The sequence below is a fragment of the Panthera pardus genome, unplaced genomic scaffold, assembly GCF_024362965.1.
Source record: "Panthera pardus isolate Hobbes unplaced genomic scaffold, ASM2436296v1 HiC_scaffold_1, whole genome shotgun sequence".
Classification (NCBI taxonomy): Eukaryota; Metazoa; Chordata; class Mammalia; order Carnivora; family Felidae; genus Panthera; species Panthera pardus.
Window position 1 is genome coordinate 85,602,585 of NW_026526654.1, and position 19,779 is coordinate 85,622,363.

Below are 19,779 nucleotides of genomic sequence, written 5' to 3' on the forward strand. Positions count from 1 at the left end.
TTCCCATATGTCCCCCCCACCTTTTCTTCAGCTCTACACGAACAACATCCTCTCTTGAAGTTACCTTCAATACGTGAAGGCCTTCTGCCTCGGCGAAGAGGTTAACCTTGCTCACCTCGATAATGTAGAGGACCACGTTCTTGTAGAAGCAGTACAGTATGCACTTGGTCACGCGGTTGTAGCTCCAGGCGCCGTGAACCAACAGGAGCTTCTCCAAGTAGGAAAACTGAGAAAGAAAAAGAACGAAGTTCAGGACCGCCCATCGTTTAGGAACAGAAGCCGCAAAATGGCCTTGGGAGACGGGTAAGGGAGCAGAGGAAAGCGGAGTGTGCAGATAACCCGAGAAAACCGCTCCCTCCTGAAAACAAAAGGCAAAGCTTTCCGGTCCAGTGAGGACGACTAAAATCTCGTCTCAGATCCACCTAATTGTTATTTTCCCCCAAACACAACAGTGGACCTCCAACTGCTATTCTCCTGACGTCCTGCTTACACAAATACTTTTTTCGCCGGGGCGGGAGGGTCCTCAACTCTTAGGAGAAGGTGACCACTTGAATTGGAAGAAAAGCAAAGCGACCAGATGCTTCTCTTCGACTAGATTTTATGGTGACTTCGGGAGCAAGGGACAGGAACGCTCAGGCACCAGTACCCTTTTTACAACAGGGATGCACATATGTGTACATGACCTATTTCCACCATCAGCCTGCAGGTTAAAAGCAGCTGCACGTGCACAGAGGGGCACCCGCACTCGGGCACACACACACAGCCTTCACTTCTACACTCATTGTGTCCTCCTTTTTTGCTCCCAACCAGGGCACAGTACCTCTTGCTAGAGTGCTATGCAGTCAAGAAAAACAAAAACCCAGCAGGCAGCGGGTACGAGGTCGACGATGATATAATGGCTCTTGCTGCTTGAAATACTGAGCGATGTCCAATATTAAATGAGATATTTGAATCTTCTTTGGGGTAGGAGGGTCTTCGGGCGCCACTTGAATCCTATCCCTTCAGCTTCCTCTTAGCCTGGCTTGGCTTTCTGTGTCCTACCCCACAAAGGTCCCCAAAAGCGAATACTGAGCTGGAGGGAGGGAAATAAGGTTTGTTCTTTGTTGCTGTTGTTTGTTTTTGTGGACCGTGTCGTGCTCCGGTACAAAGGCACCATTAGGGGCAATCCTGTTTAAACTCACAATGTCTACGCATTAATTAGTCTTGTGTCACACTGATGTCCCGTCGGTTGCCTAGAACTAAACCCTCAATTACCCACTCCAAGTCAGAGGGTCGTCGTCGTCCTCAGGCTCATTCTCCTAAGAGAGATCATCAGGCTATATTGAGAATATCCACAAACATTAGAAACTCAAGAAACGACAGATGCTGGCAAGGATGTGGAGAAAGGGGAACCCTCCTGCCCTGTTGGTGGGAATGCAAACTGGGGCGGCCGCTCTGGAAAACAGTGTGGAGGTCCCTCAAAAAGTTAGAAAGAGAACTACCCTATGACCCAGCAATTTGCACTACTAGGTATTTATCCAAAGGATACAAAAGTGCTGATTCAAAGGGGGCACAAGCACCCCAATGTTTACAGCAGCTCTATCAACAATAGCCAAATTATGGAAAGAGCACAAATGTCCATCAACTGAGTGGATAAAGATGTGGTGTATATATTACCAATGGAGTATTACTCGGACATAGAAAAGAATGCAATCTTGCCATTGGCAACAACATGGATGGAACTAGAGTGTATTACGCTAAGCAAGATAAATCAGAGAAAGACAAATATCGTATGATTTCACTCATGTGGAATTTAAGAGACAAAACAGATGAACATAGAGGAAGGGAATGAAAAACAAGATAAAAACAGAGAGGGAGACAAACCATAAGAGACTCTTATATCTAGGTAACAAACTGCGGGCTGCGGAGGGGTAGTGGGTGGGGGGATGGGCTAAATGGGGGAGGGGCATTAAGGAGGGCACCCGTTGGGATGAGCACTGGGTGTTACATGTAAGTGATGAATCACTAAATTCTACTCCTGAAACCAATACTACACTTTATGTTAACTAACTCGAATTTAAATTGAAAAAAGTAGAGTGGCACCTGGGTGGCTCAGTCGAATAAGCATATGACTCTTGATTTCAGCTCATGATCTCATGGTTTGTGAGACTGAGCCCCACATGGGGTTCTGTGCTGACGGCGTGGAGCCTGCTTGGGATTCTCTCTCTCCCTTTCACTCTGCCCGTCCCCTGCTTGTGTGCACTCTCTCTTTCTCAAAATAAACAAACATTTTTTAAGTAGAAAAAAAGTGATGCGTGCAAAAAAAAAATTCTTTCGATATGGCAAACTGCCTATTTCTGATTACTTCTGAAATTAAATTTAACTGTAGAAAAGAAAATTTCTGACTAGAAATGCAGTATTTAAAAACAAAACCATTCTGTTTCAAGAGGAAACCACACAGTAGGTTCCCATTAGCCCTAAAGATCTGACACGACATCACATTTCATGAGTTGTTCCAGGAGATGGGGGTAGGGCGGTCACTCAACTACATACTCCAAAAGCTAAATGGCCACTTCAAAATGGCAGGAGTAGGTTCATATGGAAAAATAAAACTCCCCATAAAAGCTCATTAAGGATTCCAAAGGGGATTGGGGAATCATAAAATAACTGGCTAAACAAATAAAAAGGAAGTTTGCATTTGACCTGGACCCCCTGATGCTAAACTTCGGTGGGCACAGAGAACATCTGCTAGAGTCATCCGGAATGACTCAAGTGTAACGCTACAATGATCTGTTTTCAGGAAATATATACACACACACACACACACGCACACACACACACCCTAAATCAAAATGCTATTTTCATGAGGTCGCTCAAAAGACGCTAAGAAGGTTGGGGGCAGGAAGGATCCTCTCCTGAGGGGAACGGGCAGCCGAGGGCTACAGTCGCCAGCACAGACTGCCCACGGGCAAGGCAGCAGCACAGGGGCGGCCGTGAGTCCTAGCAGCTGCCTCTGAGGATAAAAGCACAGGCAGGCGGAAAAGAGGTAGAACCGGAGCCTGGCCTCTTTCATCGTTTTTCCCAAGGACAAGCCTGTGAGCTACATTTTCTTCCTTCGGTATACAACCTTCCGGGGCACTTCCTCAAAGATCCGATCCAAAATGTATTCATCCACGTGAAATGAAAAGACAAAGCACACGATGTTAACTTCTGCCAGAGACGTTTATCATTTCACGAGGGGCAACGGGACTCATAAAATTGTGGCATCTCTAACTTCTGACTGAAGCGGCTGAGGCACAGTGTCGGGTGGGGAAGGTGTAAGGCCAGGAGGAAGGCTACCCTGAAGCAGCAGGACCCCTCCCCAGGCATGGGCAGGACCACGGACAGGAGAAACAAAGACCCACAGACACATGGGGCTGTGCATCAGTTCCTTTGGCAGCGGCTATAACACTGGAAGGGGAAGGAGACCCCTAAGTCTGTCTGTCTGTCTGTCTGTCTCTCTCTCCTCCCTACCCTGCTTTCATGCTGTCAACTTGAAGAGAGCAATCACTGCTCCATATCCTACAGCCTATTAGTATGCAGTTTCAATAAAGCAGGTCATGGAATCTCCCTTCCCCAGACATTTTAAAGAAAAAGACAGGCAAATATTTGCCTGGAACTCCTAGGAAACCTCTAAAGATCCCTTCCAGCCACATGATGCCATAACTCAAGTATTTAATAATGCTGGGGGTGTATAACATCTACAGTTGCTGACAGACTACAGGAAGCGGGAGTCTCACAGGCCTCGGAGTGGTGGACTCGGGAGAGTGAACGGGCAGGTGTGCGGGACTGGTCCCCAAGGTCACGTGCAGGTCTGGTGTTCTCTGACCCCCGGTGCTCGGACCCGAGGCAGGTCACCTAATGGGAAGGAGCCCCAGTGTTCCCACCTGGAAAATCAGAATTCCTTCCCCTACCAACTTTAGCAATTACCTTGAGGATTTCTTTGAAATCAACAGAGAAACAAGACTGATTTTGTGGGCTTTCCGGAGCCAGGAGGATTTTGTAAATTCCTCCCTGTGTCTGCAGAACCACGAGCCGGGAGGGAGTCTGAGAGGTGATCTCATGCTCTAGAACCCCGCTCCGGGGAGGGAGAGCCCCCAAGCTGCGCAGCACCAGCCCGCAGCCCTGGGGGCGTTGGAAGCTCTTTCACATTGTATACGCAGCCCCCGATTTCAGCTTGAAGGGAGAAAACGCCACTATTACTTGTGTTCACGTGATTAAGGTTAACACATACTTGAAATGACAAAACACTGGCTGACCACCAAACGCTCAGGCGTTTTATCACAAGTTACTGTAACCTGTAGACAGGAGGCCATGATCGGTGTCCAATGTGAGGTCCAGATTTTCTGGATGATCAAGGGGGGCAAATGATCTGGATCTGTCATACGTAGGGTGAGGCGGTTGGCTATTTTCCTTCAGGTTTTGGCTCTCTCTGAGGAGCAGACATCTCTCTCATTGTCAGGTCATCTGCTCAGTAACTACAAAGTACATTGGGCCCCTCTGCGGGCAACACGTGATCCAGAGAGGTATGGGCTGCACTTGGTCTGGCAGCGAGAGGCTGTTTGCTGTTGACCATGGGTTCATCTCAGAGCAGCGGGTCTGGGCAGCACCCTGGTTATGGCCATAGAGAAGGGTGGCTGGCGGTTGTAAATCACTGCTTTCCCCTGACTTTCAATGCCTGATGAGAGAGTGTTCTAGCGCCTTCTGAAAAGAGGAGAGACTCTGGGATGGGGACGGTAGAGAATTAATGTTATGAGCATGGCCATCCTTCAGCAAGGGATGCCATAAGGAACAGGACCAGGACAGGCAGCCCATGCGGGAGTTGAGGGTGAGAGGCTCTCATCAGCAGGACCCGAGACCTATCCGTCAGGGACGATGCCTCGTCTGGAGGACAGAGAGCTCGGCCAACCTCACCGCTGACAAATACAACCGCGACAACCACAACAACCCGCAGCACAGGGCCCTCAAGCCGCACAAGAGCAAGACCACAGGGAAATGCAAATACTCTGGCGAGTTTGTCTAGACACAACCTCAAAAGAGGGGGCAGGGTTCTTAGGGCTGGACCGAGGTCAAGCACCAACCAGGCCTTCATGCCCGGCTGATACCTCTGCCAACGGGACGGGACAGCAGGTCAACGCGCCTCTGACCTGCGCGATGGCATAATCCGAGTTGTTGGTCGCCTGCATGCCTTCATTCCCGCTGATGCCTACGCCCACGTGAGCGGTCTGGATCATCCCAACGTCGTTGGCACCGTCCCCGATGGCCAGGGTAATGGCCTTTACCCGCTTCTTAACCACGTCCACTATCTCAGACTTCTGCAGAGGAGACACTCTGTAAGAGAAGAAAGAAGTGATGACTGGATGCGTCTTTCCAGAGGAAACAGCTGTAATCTACATTGAGCTGCATTAAAAGGGCAGTTATTGGACAATTTCCAAATCCAATACATACGTTTTATGCTCATGTGCAAAGAAGCTTTCAGAAAACAGTAGCTTGTGGCTTTCAAGTAGTTGCCAACTTGACAGATGAAATACACAAGTCAAAACTAACTGAAAACACAGCCTGTTTGTAATCGCTCTGCACGGTGGTAACCATACGTGCAAACTCCTCAGGGGCACATGTGTCCCCCCGCCGAACGATAAAGGCAGGGAAGCTGGATACAGAGGTCTTAGGAAACGTCTTCCAAATAAATCAGAAAACTAGCACAGACCCCATTTTTGCTTTGCTGTACATCACACGCAACCTAGGGCTGGCAAGGGAACTGTCTGTAAAATCGGCTTTCACAGAAGGGAAAGAAAATTGGCATGGCTTGAGAAGTGCAGAAAGAGGATGAGGGTAAGGGAGAAGAAAGCCTTTCCCTTCTCCACCTCAGAAATGGAGGCAGTGTCTGAAGGGCAGCCAAGGCACAAGGATTTAAGAAGGGGGGGGGGGGTGGTCACCGGGACAGGACTACCAAAGCTGAACTGTGCAGGAGCACAGCCCAAAGCCCAAAGATAAGACAGCCTTTGCAGGAAGACGGGCTGTTTCCGCAAGGAATCGAAGGATGGGGGCTATTTCTTATAAGCCCTCAAATCGTCTGGGAAGAAGACCCAAAGTAAATCTACGGGCTCTAAAGCACAGCAAAGTTCATTATAACGAAGTATTTGTTTGGAGTGTAAGACCAGATAGTACAATGACATGGTAAAACTATTAGTACCTCGGGACTGATTTATTTTAAATTCTGAACTGGTAAGCTGAGAGTCACTTTGGGTGAAAAAAAAATTCACGGGTAAACTCCCGAATGGCGCGCACGCGCGCGCGCACACACACACACACACACCCACACACACACACACAGTAAAAGGCCTGTCTGGGTCTCCCAGAGGTATGCTGGCTGCACCCACATACGCACGGTACTTGTAAACTAGAATAGACATGCAAGGACCTTCTCAGTACACCTATGACTTCTCATATGGCCTCTGACCTCCAGGATACCTGTTTCCAACGGAAAACTTACAATTTACCTTACATTTAATTTTACCAACCCAGAGACCGTTCTGTGTCTGGTGAGACAGCAAACTGAACTTAAAGCACAGGTACTCTGGGAGCCTTAGCTCAAAGGAATGGAAATTAGCAAATTAGAAAAACAGAATCTGGGGGTCGAAAGGCTTTTAGGAGCCATGTTGTACAATCTACTATCTCTTTAATCATTCTCACAGTGACTTTCGATAACGGGAGTTTATGGTCTCCTAGGGCAACTGCAACCAAAAATCATTACTGCTACTTTTTTGTGGTTGATAACCTAAAAGCACGAATTCTGTCCTTTGGGTTAGGCTAGAACAAGTAGAAGTCATCTTTCAAATGTCAGGAAGGCTGAACTAGAGAGACATCCATCACTTCCTTCCTCCCACAGTTCAGGGGCTACGAGCTCAACAGTCCCAGGTCCCTCACCCACTGTTTAACAGACACGCTTCAGAGCTTACAAATAGCTCCCAAGTATGATCTTCCAGAGAGCTACGAGCGGAACGGAACAGAATCCCCATCTCCCTGGTAGCAGATGCTAGACTTACTTTAATGTAGCCTAACGGGAAATTACTGGAAGCAATGTTAACGGCCAGAGATGTAAACTGTAGCTCTTCCTTCCACATTTGTGCAAGGGCTACTTAGAGCCGAGGGCTGACCTTGACGTACCTCTCTCATTAAGCTCCTGATCGGCAGACACAGCCCCACAATTCTCATCTGCTACACGACTCTGATTTCCCATTTCTTCTCTAAGCTCAACAGAAGCAGAGGTCATATATGGTAGGGAGACACCAATGTGGGATTCAAAGTTAAATAACTGAACGTGACCTTCTTCTGTTCCCCATACTATTTACACAGAAGAAGTAATTCTGAGTCCTTGTCTTCCCATCAATGAAATGGGGAAAATGAGAACAGCCTACCTCATGAGATGGTTGATATATTTATGTGAAATCACTATGTGAAATCACACATTGCCTGTGTGAGACAAATGTTGTCTCCTACCCCATCTGCAAAACTTCAATTGCTAGAAAAAATCGGACACGTCTGAGAACGGAACACCACCCAACCCAGGGTTCCCCGTAAGGGCCCTGCAGTGCTGCAGTGGGAAATTATGGATTTTCAAGGGAAAACCAGCAATATCCCTCAGGTAGCCGCACGAAACACTAGCTCGAAGGAGCTCACAGTTCCAATATTAGATCATGCTACATTCCTTTTTATGACGTATCTTTGTGAAGCCGAGTTTTCACGGCTGCTATGATAAAAAGCAGAAATCAGTGTGAAATAGGAAATGAGGGCTGAAACATCCATGCTTTCTTCGAGGTTTGAGAAGTTGGCCAAGGCTCAACAGGTGCCCCACACCAGAGCATCGGTGACTGGTTATGGTTAGTAAGGGTGAGATAAAGTATTATTTTTTTCCAGCTATGTCCGTGACTGTTTCGAACGTCTACTAAGTTGTTAGAACATAAATACTTCTTTCGTTGTTTGACCTTACCTTCCTCGTAGTTAGAAACTGCTCAATGTATTCAATGTTCTTTCTTGGCCTAGGGGCTTTGCAAAGCAATCACTGAGACGCTACAGTTCTGCGAACGCAGGGAGTCTGGGAGCCTCTGCATTGATCACTCCTCTCAATGATTACATCACTGGCTCTTCAAATACATTCATTCACTCACTGAAGTGAAACTCCACTATTGTTTAATCTCGAACTCGTCTTCTGTACAGGAGCACAAGGGACAGACACACAGCCCTGGGGAGTCTGGGGCTACGACGACTTGAGAATCTTCCTTGCCACCCAAGTCATCGAGTAAGTTGGTCTCCAGCTGACCTGGAGTGATTCAGAGCAAAAGGGGGTATACGGGGCAAAAGGCGACTCTGTAGGGCAGAAATCTCAACCACAAGAACATGTGTGGTGGGAGGCTGGACGGGTTGTGGTGGCCAAACAGGGAAGCCACTAAACAAGTCCGTGGTTTTCTCTGAGGTTAAAGGTGTTTTTTTTCTTGGGGCGCCTGGGTAGCTCAGTCGGTTAAGTGTCCAACTTTGGCTCAGGTCATGATCTCACAGTTCGTGGGTTTGAGCCCTGCATCGGGCTCTGTGCTACAGCTCAGAGCCTGGAGCCTGCTTGGGATTTTGTGTCTCCCTCCTTCTCTGCCCCTCCCCTGCTTACGCGCGCGCAGTCTCTCTCTCTCTCAAAAATAAATAAACATTAAAAAATATTTTTAAGGTGTTTTCTCATTATCGGGTTTAGCAGTAAGCCAACCAACAAGAGCCAAGTAGCAAGTCAGATCCACTCACTACATTTGCCACTGTGGGATTTGAATCTCAGACGAGTTGAGTCATGATTCCGATGGCTTCAAGCAAAATCTATGCAAGTCCAAAGCTGCGTTTTCCCAAAAAAGCAAGAATAAAGAGAAAACCTGACTGGGATATATAAACTGAGTCATATCCCAGCATTTTAGAAGCATGAAATTCTCATCAAGGATTTATTATGCCCTCGGCTGCGATGCCTTGAGAAAATATAATTCTAGCACACACGAGGGGTTCAAAACAGATGTCAAACAGCTAATTTCTACAAAACGGAATAGGCACCATTACGCCTCGGTCATACGTAGTGTTTTAGTACGCCAAGTTGCCACGAAGCACAAACCAGCTCCTTTTTTAATCTTAATTTGTAACCTGGAATCACATGCCACACTTCCCAGCATATAGTACATTCAACCCATAAAATAAGAATTCCAGGCCACATCTGAGCTAAGCTAGGCACTTGGGACAGTTCTATAACTACTTTAGTGCCTTGTGAATAAAAACATAAAATCAAAGATCTTTAATCAACTGGAGAGATATTCTACCTACTTTTTTGGCGAACACAATAGATTCTAAAATAAAAAATAAGTTTTCCTTTGGAGACTTAAAAAAGTTCAGTATCCTGGAGTATCTAATTTCATGGGATATGTGTTCCTGAAACTTGAAAATGTACTTTCTAAAGTTATTTCAACTATGATGCTTAAGTAGTACCTTTGGTAACTGCTTTTCTAGAATTAATGATCATGCATTAATTTATCTGATCTACAAAAGCCCCGGTCTCAAAACAAGTTTCTAAATTCTGCTTTGCAATATCATCTGAGCAAGTTTAAACAAATCCCTTCCTTCTTAGAGCCCAGAGATCTCATTTGTAAAGTGGGGTGAATCTCTATTACTGATTTGCAAACTGAGCTCAGCTCAGCCAGGCGAGTTGCAAGAAACTCCCTCCACCCAGGGGCACCCAAGAGAACTTCAACACTTACTCATTAACCAGATTCACTAAGCACATTTACTAATTGGACTCTTAAATTTATTTATTCTGTATAGTCCCTATGACGGAAAACGAAGTTTGAAGCCACTGGCCTAGGTCAACGGGTCTCAAATTTTAAGTGAGCATCAGAATCACTTGGAGAGCTTGTAAAAATACAGGTTCTGATGCACAAGTTGTGCATTTAACAAGCTCCCAGGTGATGGTGATGTTGCTTGCCTCTGGACAACACCAAAGTAGTCAACACTGACCTGGACAAGATCACAAGATCTCTCTTGTTCAAATGTTTTAATTAGCTCGGCTTACATTTCCAAAGCAGAAGATACATGTAAAAGTTTCAGAAGGTGACATTTAACAATTAGCAGGAACACTGAATCTCATCCCCTTCTTTCAAGCTTTGTATGTTCTTCTATGCTTTTTTTTTTTAAGTTTATTTATTTATTTTGAGAGAGACAGCATGCCAGGGAGGGGCAGAGAGGATCCCAAGCACTGTCAGCACAGAGCCGGATGTGGGGCTCAAACTCACAAACCATGAGATCGTGACTTGAGCCCAAACCAAAAGTCAGACACTTAACCACTGAGCCATCCAGGTGCCCTCTTCTTTGCTTTTAACCCTCAACTAGTACGTACAAACTAGGGTTGGAATGTCGTTTAAAATAGTCTTCAAATCTGAGTGTCTCACATAAGAGGGTGAGAGGGAGGAAATACTAACCAAAATTTGGTCTATAGGACTTTATAAGTTGTTTTTAATGTCACAGAGACCAACATCTGTGATTTAATTTGTGAAAATGTCCATTTTCCCTATTAATTTAAAGATAACATCCTTATGAAACTCTTTAGTTAAAAAACATTAAAATATTACACCTTATTTCTTATAGCAGTCAGTAATCTTAAAAGTTTCAAAAATTGCGACATCTTAAAAAAACAAATCTGTTTGTAGATACACAAACACCTAACATAGAAGCCTAACATCCAGGGGTGCCTGGGTGGCTCAGTTGGTTGAGCGTCTGCCTCTTGATTTTGGTTTGGGTCGTGGTCCCAGGGTCCTGGGATTGAGCCCTGCGTTGGGCTCCATGCTGAGCATGAAGCCTGCTTGAGATTTTCTCTCTCTCTCCCTCTGCCCTTCAACCCCACTCCGACATTTTCTCTCTTTGAAATTTAAAAAAAAAAAAAAGTGTCTAAAATCTCAAAACAATTGAACTATCCTATGTGTCTGTTTAATAAGTGCCTCCCTGGCTGACCAATATGCGTCCTGACCTGTGTTTGTTCCTTAGATGCATTTAGTGCACTTGATACAGGACCAGTTGTCCAGGCCTCCTGGAAAGCTTTCCCCTTCTGGAACATTCTATCTCTGTGCTCTGACCCAAAATGTGTGACTCTCTCAAATTTAATCTCATGTCTCAGTTCTTAGTGCATCTGATCGTAGCCCCTAGCTCCAAAAGCAAATAACGTTGGCAGCTTGGGACAGTCCCTAGAGCAGAGGGACAGATATGAGAGGCTGTAGGGGAAGGGTGGGCCAAGAGGGTGTGTCTGGGCAGACCCAGTAGGTACCTGAGGTCAGTTTACGTATAGGCACAAAGAAGTGACATTTAAACTCACTCAGGGGCTCTCAATTAGACTCAAGTGCTCCCTTATTATAAAAATGTACACACAGAGGGGCACCCGGGTGGCTCAGTCGGTTAAGCATCCACATCCTACTTCAGCTTAGGTCATGATCTCACAGCCCCGTGAGTTCGAGCCTCGCTGACAGCTTGGAGCCTGGCGCCTGGTTCGGATTCTTATGTCTCCCTCTCTCTCTGCCCCTCCCCCACTCACACTCTGTCTCTCTCTCTCTCTCTCTCTCCTTCAAAAAGAAATAAACATTAAAAAAATTTTTTTTGAACGTACACATAGAAAAGAGCTATCTTCTACAGGAGGAAGCCATTAGGGATGGCACCTCACAAAGACGTAACTGAAACCACAGTTCAGGTTTTATTGCAAAAATTCAATGCCTGACCACGAGGCAGCCTCATAGGGTCGGGACTAGAGCGGAGCACGTTCTCGAAAGCAGAAGGAGTGCGTATAGAGAAAAAATACCATCCGTGAGATAATGGGTTGCATACATAGGGTAGCACCATAGACCCAGTTCTAAATGAGCAACATTCACAGACTTTCAGGGATGAGCGTGTCCGGCTTCGGCGGCTTCGGCGGTGAAGGGTTCCACCCACCCTAGCATCTCCCCCCCCCCCCATCTGAGGTGTTATGGAGGCCCTCCTGTGGCAGGATTTCTCTCCATCCTTAAAAATTTCGGACCACACCGTGGCAATATCAAAGACGCGGTTTCCTACAAAATGCCGGATGACGGAAGTTACTGTCCTTTCCCCAACCTTATAAAAGAGCTGCCTCATAAAAGAGCAGAGAGGATGACAGACCACGAGCAGGAACATCACGGACACCGACGTTTCAAGAATCGATCCCAGGCGGCATCGGGGTGGCTCAGTTGGTTAGGCGTCCGACTTTGGCTGAAGCCAGGATCTCACGGTTTGAGTTCAAGCCCTACATCAGGCTCCATACTGATGGTACAGAGCCTGCTTGGGATTCATTCTCATTCTCTCTGTCTCTCTCTGCCCCTTCTGTGTTCTTTCTCTCTCAAAAACAAACATATTAATTTAAAACAAGTAAAAAAAAAAGAATTGATCCCAAAACTATTTAGCGGGTATCTCTCTTAAAGTAAACTCAGTGCATCCAGTGTGATGATTTTCCCATTATGGGGGAATGTCTTTGTCTCCCTCGATTTCACCTTTTCCTTCTTTTCCATCCTTCCCTCTCCATCCCCTACCCCACATGCTAACCCAGTGGACATTCATAAATGGTGACTACCTACCAAAATCATGGTTCTAGGACTAATTACCTCTCTAACCGTAATTATGAATAATAGGAAAACTACAGTTCTACTTAAAAGTACATCAACTTCCATATAAATGGGAACGTGCTACCGGTGTGTAATCCTGAAAGAGCACTCCTACTCACAGACGGAGAGACTGGAAGAAGTACAAAAGCAACTGTGCACCTCTGCGAGATCTCATTCCATCGCCCGTGGAGAGGAGTTCAAAACACCCCACTTCTCCTGACCACTAATGCCAGTGGGCACTTCTTGCAAACTTCCTGGCCAAACATGCCAGGGCTCTTGGTTCTGTTTTCTACTAACATCCTTAAAAACATTATAGGCTCATTAGAGGCTTTTTGCGACAGTTCTTAATGACACGTAGCAGGGCAACAATCCTTGGCTTCACACAGGGCTCGCCTGGGAAGGGCTAACCCAGAAGCCTGCTCTTTCGATCCGAATGCTCTGACTATGAGAAGCCAACAGTAAGCCCCTGAGTATCATCCTGCGTCAGCACTTTGAGGGCTTAGCACAAACTGGCTTACCGGGTCTTTTCGAGTGGTCTCGGGGATATCGGGCGACGCAAACCATCCGAACAAAGTCTGTGTGTAAGCACCTCGCCACATATCTGCTCCTTGCACGGTGATTTCAGTCTGAAATTATACTCTCTCGCGAGCCCCAATTCCTCCAGACCTTTGCCCTATTAACTTTTGAACACAGTACCCAGTAGAGTAAGCATTTAACTTGCTGGTTGAATAAAATGATCGACCTAGATCTCACGATTGGTGATACAAATCTGCACGAAATAACTATGAGCCCTCATCTGATCCAGCCACCCTTGAGAAATACAGGCCAATATGGTCACAGGATCTGCTGAGCCGCTAATCGGAGAGCTCAGGAGGCATCGCTTATTTGGAGATGTTTTGATAACGTTCCCTGTATGGAGGTTGTCCCCCTTCAGGTACACTGAAGGTTGAACGCAGGCTACTGGCGCAATGTGACAAGTCTGACTGTGCCACGTAAGGCCAAAAACAGGCAGCTGTGCTATCATCTTGCTGTATATGTTGGTGGTGCAATTCCACAGTCATTTTAGGAATGTAAATTTTTTTTTAAGTTTATTTATTTTGAGAGACAGAGACAGAGACAGAGACAGAGAGACAGAGTGAGTGGGGAAGGGCACAGAGAGAAGGAGGGAGAGAGAATCCCAAGCAGGCTCCGCACCATCCGTGCAGAGCCCGACACAAGGCTCGAACTCATGAACCGTGAGATCGTGACCTCAGCCGAAATCAAGAGTCCGAAGCTCAACCGACTGAGCCACCCAGATGCCCCAGTCAGTTTAGGAATTTAACACACATGTTTGGGCATATATTAAATTTAAACTGCAGAAAGCTTAAAATCTCCAAAGCATCCTAAAAGTACAAAGACTCTTTTCGACATGGTGTTAAGTATTCGTTTTTTCAAAAATACTAAGGCTAAATGTTTCCGCCACCAGAATAGACTTCGACTTCCAGAAAGAGGAGATGAGCCCTCCTTCACACTCTCTCCTTGCCCCTCTCTCAGGAGGGGCAGCCAGGCAGGCCTGGAATCGAGAGAGAAGGTGAGAGCTTTTTAAAAATGCTATTTATATAAATTTGCCACTATAACAATATATTAACAATTACTACCAGTAGTTTCCTTGCTTAAAAAGTTCATTTAACTCCTCCAGTATTTAATTCTAAAGCTTAAAGGGGTTGCTGATTATCTCAGTGTTTGGTGCATGCGCACACACACACACACCACACACACATACAAACACAGTGTACAAAATGTGGTCTTGATTCTCCTTTTAGTATCAAACTCTGAAAAACAATCTTGCCAGTATCTTAAAGTATTCTGCACTTTCACGTTGGATGTGTGACCCAGAGTTTCAACATGAATAATTTTACGACTAAATAGTCTAGTCACCTGAAGTCACCCTTCTATGGCCCCCAATCCTGATTCCAAAATCTAAAAAAAAACTTCTCGACAAACAAGAATTTTAAAGGCGGAAAAAACCCTAATGAGTGATCTGGGGACAGGGCGATATATTTACCACTGATCTTAATTACTACTTGACTGCAGACTGCCTTCACTGTCCCGTGAGCATTCTCTTCCTCCCAGCCTAGGAGGTAGAGACCAGCCATCCTACAGTTGTGAGTCGTGAGGGAACCTGATATTCTTTATTCACCGAACAAAAACCTTATAACCTGATCCTGTGCTTTGGCCATAAATGCTGCCTGTGCAGCTGAGGCTTTCGGAGTGGCTCTGGAGAAAGGGAGGACACCCTGTCTGCCCAAGATCAGTTTACTCCACAACCAGAAAGGGCTCGCTTTGAAATAAGTATCCCCTGCTTGGGGGTTCAGGATTTATGCATCTGTACTTGCGTCCATGACAATTTTATTGCGTGTCCAGGAAACAGAACAATTAAAATGGCGCTCAGACAGGAGTCTAGCTTCTGAAAACCTAACATCGCCACTAAACAATACAGAATATGTTAAGATCCGGGCAGCCGCATTTGATATAAAATTTTAATAGGTCGTACGTTGTCAATTACACACAGGTTTCTATTCACTGAAGTCAACTGCCTATAGCCTGTTTCTTCCTGTGCTAGGCTGAAAAGAAGGGCCCAGACTAGGAAGGCTGGGATTTAAATAAGAGATATTAGATCCTTCTGTTCCCAGGCTGAAGCAGGGATTAGAATAACACATTTAAATACCTTAATGTTTTTAGCACAAAAAGCATTAATTCGATACTCTGCTTCCTTGAAATGCTTTATTAAAGCCCCCCAAACTCTCTCAGGAGTGTCTGCCTTCCTCGGGGTTAACATACATTTATTGTTCTCCACTGCAAATTTCACTAGTATTTCAAAACAGCGTGCCTGGCCTTTGCTGTGGGGATAGTGGGAATAGGAAATAGAACCGAGAGGAAAGCTGAGAAGGCTTTGAGTTTTGACATTTCAGAGCAAGCTTATAGCTCCTTCAGGGCCAACACATCATGAGCTCATGCACCACTAAAAATAAATGACGACCGAGATGCTTAATAGACTGATTTTAATTAGACCTGCCCTTCACCTGTCACCTGGCGCAAAGGTCACCAGATTACCAACCTGAGAAATAAGCCAAACTGTAACTATCTGTACCCTGGAAAAAGCGGGGCAGCCTGTGTGCCTCTTGACCTTGACCCCAGGCCTCATGCAAGCAACCGAGAGCCTTAAGAGCCACAGGGATGAGAGTGACCAGCACCACATGCACCCACTCTCTCCAATCTGAAAATCTGGGAGTGGAATTTGTTGGGTAGAAATGCAGAGAAGTCAGACAAAACTCTTTTCTCCAAGAACCACACACCCCTTCTCAAACCTAAAGCCCGTATTTAATAAGCCACTAATTCTTGATCTCAATAGCGAGAAATGATCACGCTTTTCTGGGGGTACATTTGTCCAAATCCAGAGAATTTACACCAAGAGTGAATTCTAATGTGCACAATGGACTCTGGGTAATAAGGACAGGTCAATGTAGTTCATCAATTGTAACAAATGTACCATTGTCGGGACGGGGGGGGGGGGGTGTGGGGGGGAGGCGCTGCATGTGTTGTAAATATCTCTGTACATTCCACTCCATTTTGCTGTGAACCTAAAATTGTTCCAGAAAATAAAGTCTATCAGGGGGAGGGAGGCAGGCAGCAGCATTCTACCGCTGCTAAAGCAGAACAGGAAGATGAACGTGCTGGTTCTATAAATCCGCTGAAGTCCTGGAAAGCGGTCGAGAAAGATCGACAGACACCAGGCAGATGGGGCAGGAGCGCCTGGTGTGGGGCAGGAGCGACCCTGGGCCTCGTGACCAACCACGTGCGGGTCTGCATAAAGAAAGAACGTGAGCCCGAGACGCCGTGCACCCACAGGAGAAATCAACTGTAGCAGCCAAGTCTAAGAGTAATAGACCGGACCTACTGCAAGTTTAATTTGTGACTTGCTCTCCTGACTGACTGAACACTAGCAGAACAACACTTCTTTGGACAAAGTCTGGTCTGGAATATAGTTTGCTGTGTGGTACTTCGTCTCCATAATTAGGCTATGAGTTACCTGGTCTTAGGGATTTCTTTTACTCATCCTTAAAACCCGTAGCACCAAATACAATAGGTAACAAATGCCTGTTGAATTTACCCATTTTTAAATGATTGTTTTTGGACTTCAAACACAGCTCTCCTTGTGCTTATTCTTCATTTTCATTGTTTCCAATTCATGTTCGAGAACACACTTATCATACTAAATAATGATCATCTTTCAGTTTTGATCAAAGAAAAAGAAAGATGAAAGTGACTTGTTCGTTACAACACCTGTTCAGAGAAGCCCAAACCTCAACCTTCAAGTCCACCTGGTACCTATACTTTTCAGAGTCGATTAATACACCAACAACCACATTAATCAGGTTACCACCTCCTCTAAGCAACAGCCACCACCTGAAAGTCCAGTTTGCCATTTATGTGGTTCGATAGGCGGGGTCAGCGCTACCAACATCTGCCCCGTCCACCTTGGCTGGCAGCTGCGGTGGACAAGTGAGAAAGATCAATGCTGCTGTCGGGGCGGAGGGCCTGATGCTGAGCTTGGCGAGGAGATCAAGACCAGAGCTAGCTACATACATGCCCACTCGGACCAGGGCTAGGGCCAGGGGGGAGTTTAGGATGAAGAAGATTCCAGCCAGGAGACCTGAGGAGTCGAGGAAAGGTACCAGGAGCGCATTCAGCAAGGGCTCTCGTCCCATAAAAAGCTAGAAATACAAAGGAGATGGCGAGAAATGCTTAAATCTTGCAATCATACCCACCTTCCAGCTAAAATGGGAGTCATCAACCAAACGCAGCCTCAGATAAGGGAGTTTGATATAAGAGGTTGAGAGAGAGGGAGAGAGAGAGAGAAAGCAAGCGGGGAGGGGGCAGAGGGAGAGAGAGAATCTTAAGCAGGCTCCAGGCTCAGCACAGAGCTTGACGTGTAGGTTGGGGTTCCAACCTACAACCTTGGGATCATGACCTGAGCCAAAACCAAGGGTCGGACGCTCAACTGACTGAGCCACCCAGGTGCCTTTTTAAAAATCATATGGCCCACACTCAGAGTGGTATAAGGCCCAGAACCAGATTCCGTGACCCGAGGTCCGAGGTGATGATAACTTACATGTGGGGAAAATTCCATCCTTCTTCCAACAGCTCCCACCCTCCCCATCCCTTGGAGAGTCTGTTCACGCCCAGGGTTTCAGAGTGCTCATTGTTCACACTGTGGGGAGGCGAGGACACAGGTGACAGCCCCGCGTGACCACACGAACGAGGAGGAATAAGGGGGAAGGCTTCGAGTGGGAGGGCCCCCCAGAGAGGGGCATAAATGGGATTCCTGCCTCTTCTCATCTAGGCAGGCGGCCGCTCCAGTTTTTCTCTCTCCTCTGTGGCCAACAATGAGGGTTTCTGATATTTCTTAGGTTCTAAGACTTACGCTGCTTTGTTTTGGTTTTGGTTTTTTAATGGAATGCGTCACAAATTTGTGTGTCATCCCCAGAAGGGATCCCGCGAAGCTTTTCATTTTTCCAATTTTAGTATATGCGCTGCCAAAGCGAGCACTAAAACCTATATTTTCGAGTTGGAAGCAAAATTGATATTTTATTATTATTTTATTTATAGCGATAATAATAAAAGACTTGTGGCTGATTGAACACACGGTACTTGGCCCTCCGTGACCGAGCTAGTTGAATCCTCGCTGCGACTCCGAGAAATCGGCAGGGCCATCCTGACCGACTCAAGGGTGGGAAAACTAGGCCAGGGAGGCTGGCGCACTGTGCCCAAGGTCACAAAGCCCGACCCAAGGCAGGACGTGACCACAGCCGTCGCACTCCAGGGTCTGCCCGCTTAGCCACTCAGCTACACTCCCGGCTACTGTGCACACACCCCCACTCGGGAAGTGTCGCACACTTCCGCTGAGCAATCCGGCCAGGCCGGGCTGGGGGACGGGCACGGATCATCTACTCCCAGCACGGTGAGAGCCCCACGAGGTTACCTGATCCCGATTCTCGGTTCTCTGCTTTCCATTTGAGGGAGTCACCCCTGCCATGTGTCTCACAGAAGAGTCACAAAGACCAAAGGAACGCTATCAGTGGGTAAGCATTTTGAAAGATGGGGAAAACCCCTCTCTTAGCTTCTTCCTGACTCTTGGATTAAGTGCCAGCCACCCCTCACCACCTCTCCATTGAGGACGCCATCCAGGCTCCATGCTAGTCCTGGCTGGGAAGGTCCTCCCCTAAGTTCCTGACTTCAGGGCCTCCCGGCGTTTCAGGGTGGAGGTGGGATGCGGAACAGCAGGGAAGAAAATTTTGGCTGATGTGTCCTTATTTGAATTTACCACCCCCCACCTTAACGTCCTGTATCTGATTGCTTTCATGTATAATTTTACCTAATTTCTTTGTATGCCGACCCGTTAAATTGCACAATAATTCACTCCACTATCCAGACATACTGACTGTGAACGTATGTAAACACAAATAAGATTGTGCGTTCTTGCAGGATAAAGATTACGTCTTCCGTTTTTAACTGTCCATACACCCAAAGTGTTTGGCACACAGGGTCCACTGCCAAGTTTACCTCCACGGGTCACACTGCAGAAACGATAGAAGCAGTTGTGCTAGATGCTGCGGAGGGAAATGGAGCCCGTGGAGGTTTGGGGCAGGGAACGCGTGGGAACAAAGAACAAACGAGGGTCAGCACACCTCCCTCCATAGCTCTGTCCCTCGGTGCGGTCGTGAGTCAAAGTGGGGAAAGCCTGCCTCAAGAGATGGAACTGTAATCATATCAGAGTTTTCTTGAATGATTAGGACTGTGTGATCAGCTTAGTCTGTCCTCTTGTCTTAAAATCATGTCAGCTGCTCACTAGAACACGTTATAAACTCAAGAGACGCTTAGCCGTCACAAGGATGCTCTCCCCCTCGAGCAGGATCAAACATGGGAGTATGATTCTTTCTCATTCATGTACTAGAAATAGTTTTTCCGCTTACTCTGGTTTCCCAAAATGAAACAAAACAGCAAATAGCCCAATAGGAATGTAATTAATAAAACGGGAGTCTAGAATCCA

At 46.5% G+C, this 19,779-nt stretch overlaps 1 protein-coding gene across 12 annotated transcripts in view; it reads right to left on the reverse strand.

Annotated features, from left to right (window-relative positions):
• Positions 1-19,779, reverse strand: part of LOC109266145 (phospholipid-transporting ATPase IB) — a 635,626-nt gene that overhangs the window by 255,836 nt on the left and 360,011 nt on the right. For all 12 annotated transcript variants that reach the window (XM_053900789.1, XM_053900782.1, XM_053900822.1 and 9 more), the window contains 2 exons: positions 5,166-5,349; positions 116-226 (listed from right to left, as the gene is read on the reverse strand). In XM_053900789.1, coding sequence (XP_053756764.1) covers positions 116-226; positions 5,166-5,349 — 295 coding nt within the window. The remainder of the gene's footprint in view (positions 1-115; positions 227-5,165; positions 5,350-19,779) is intronic.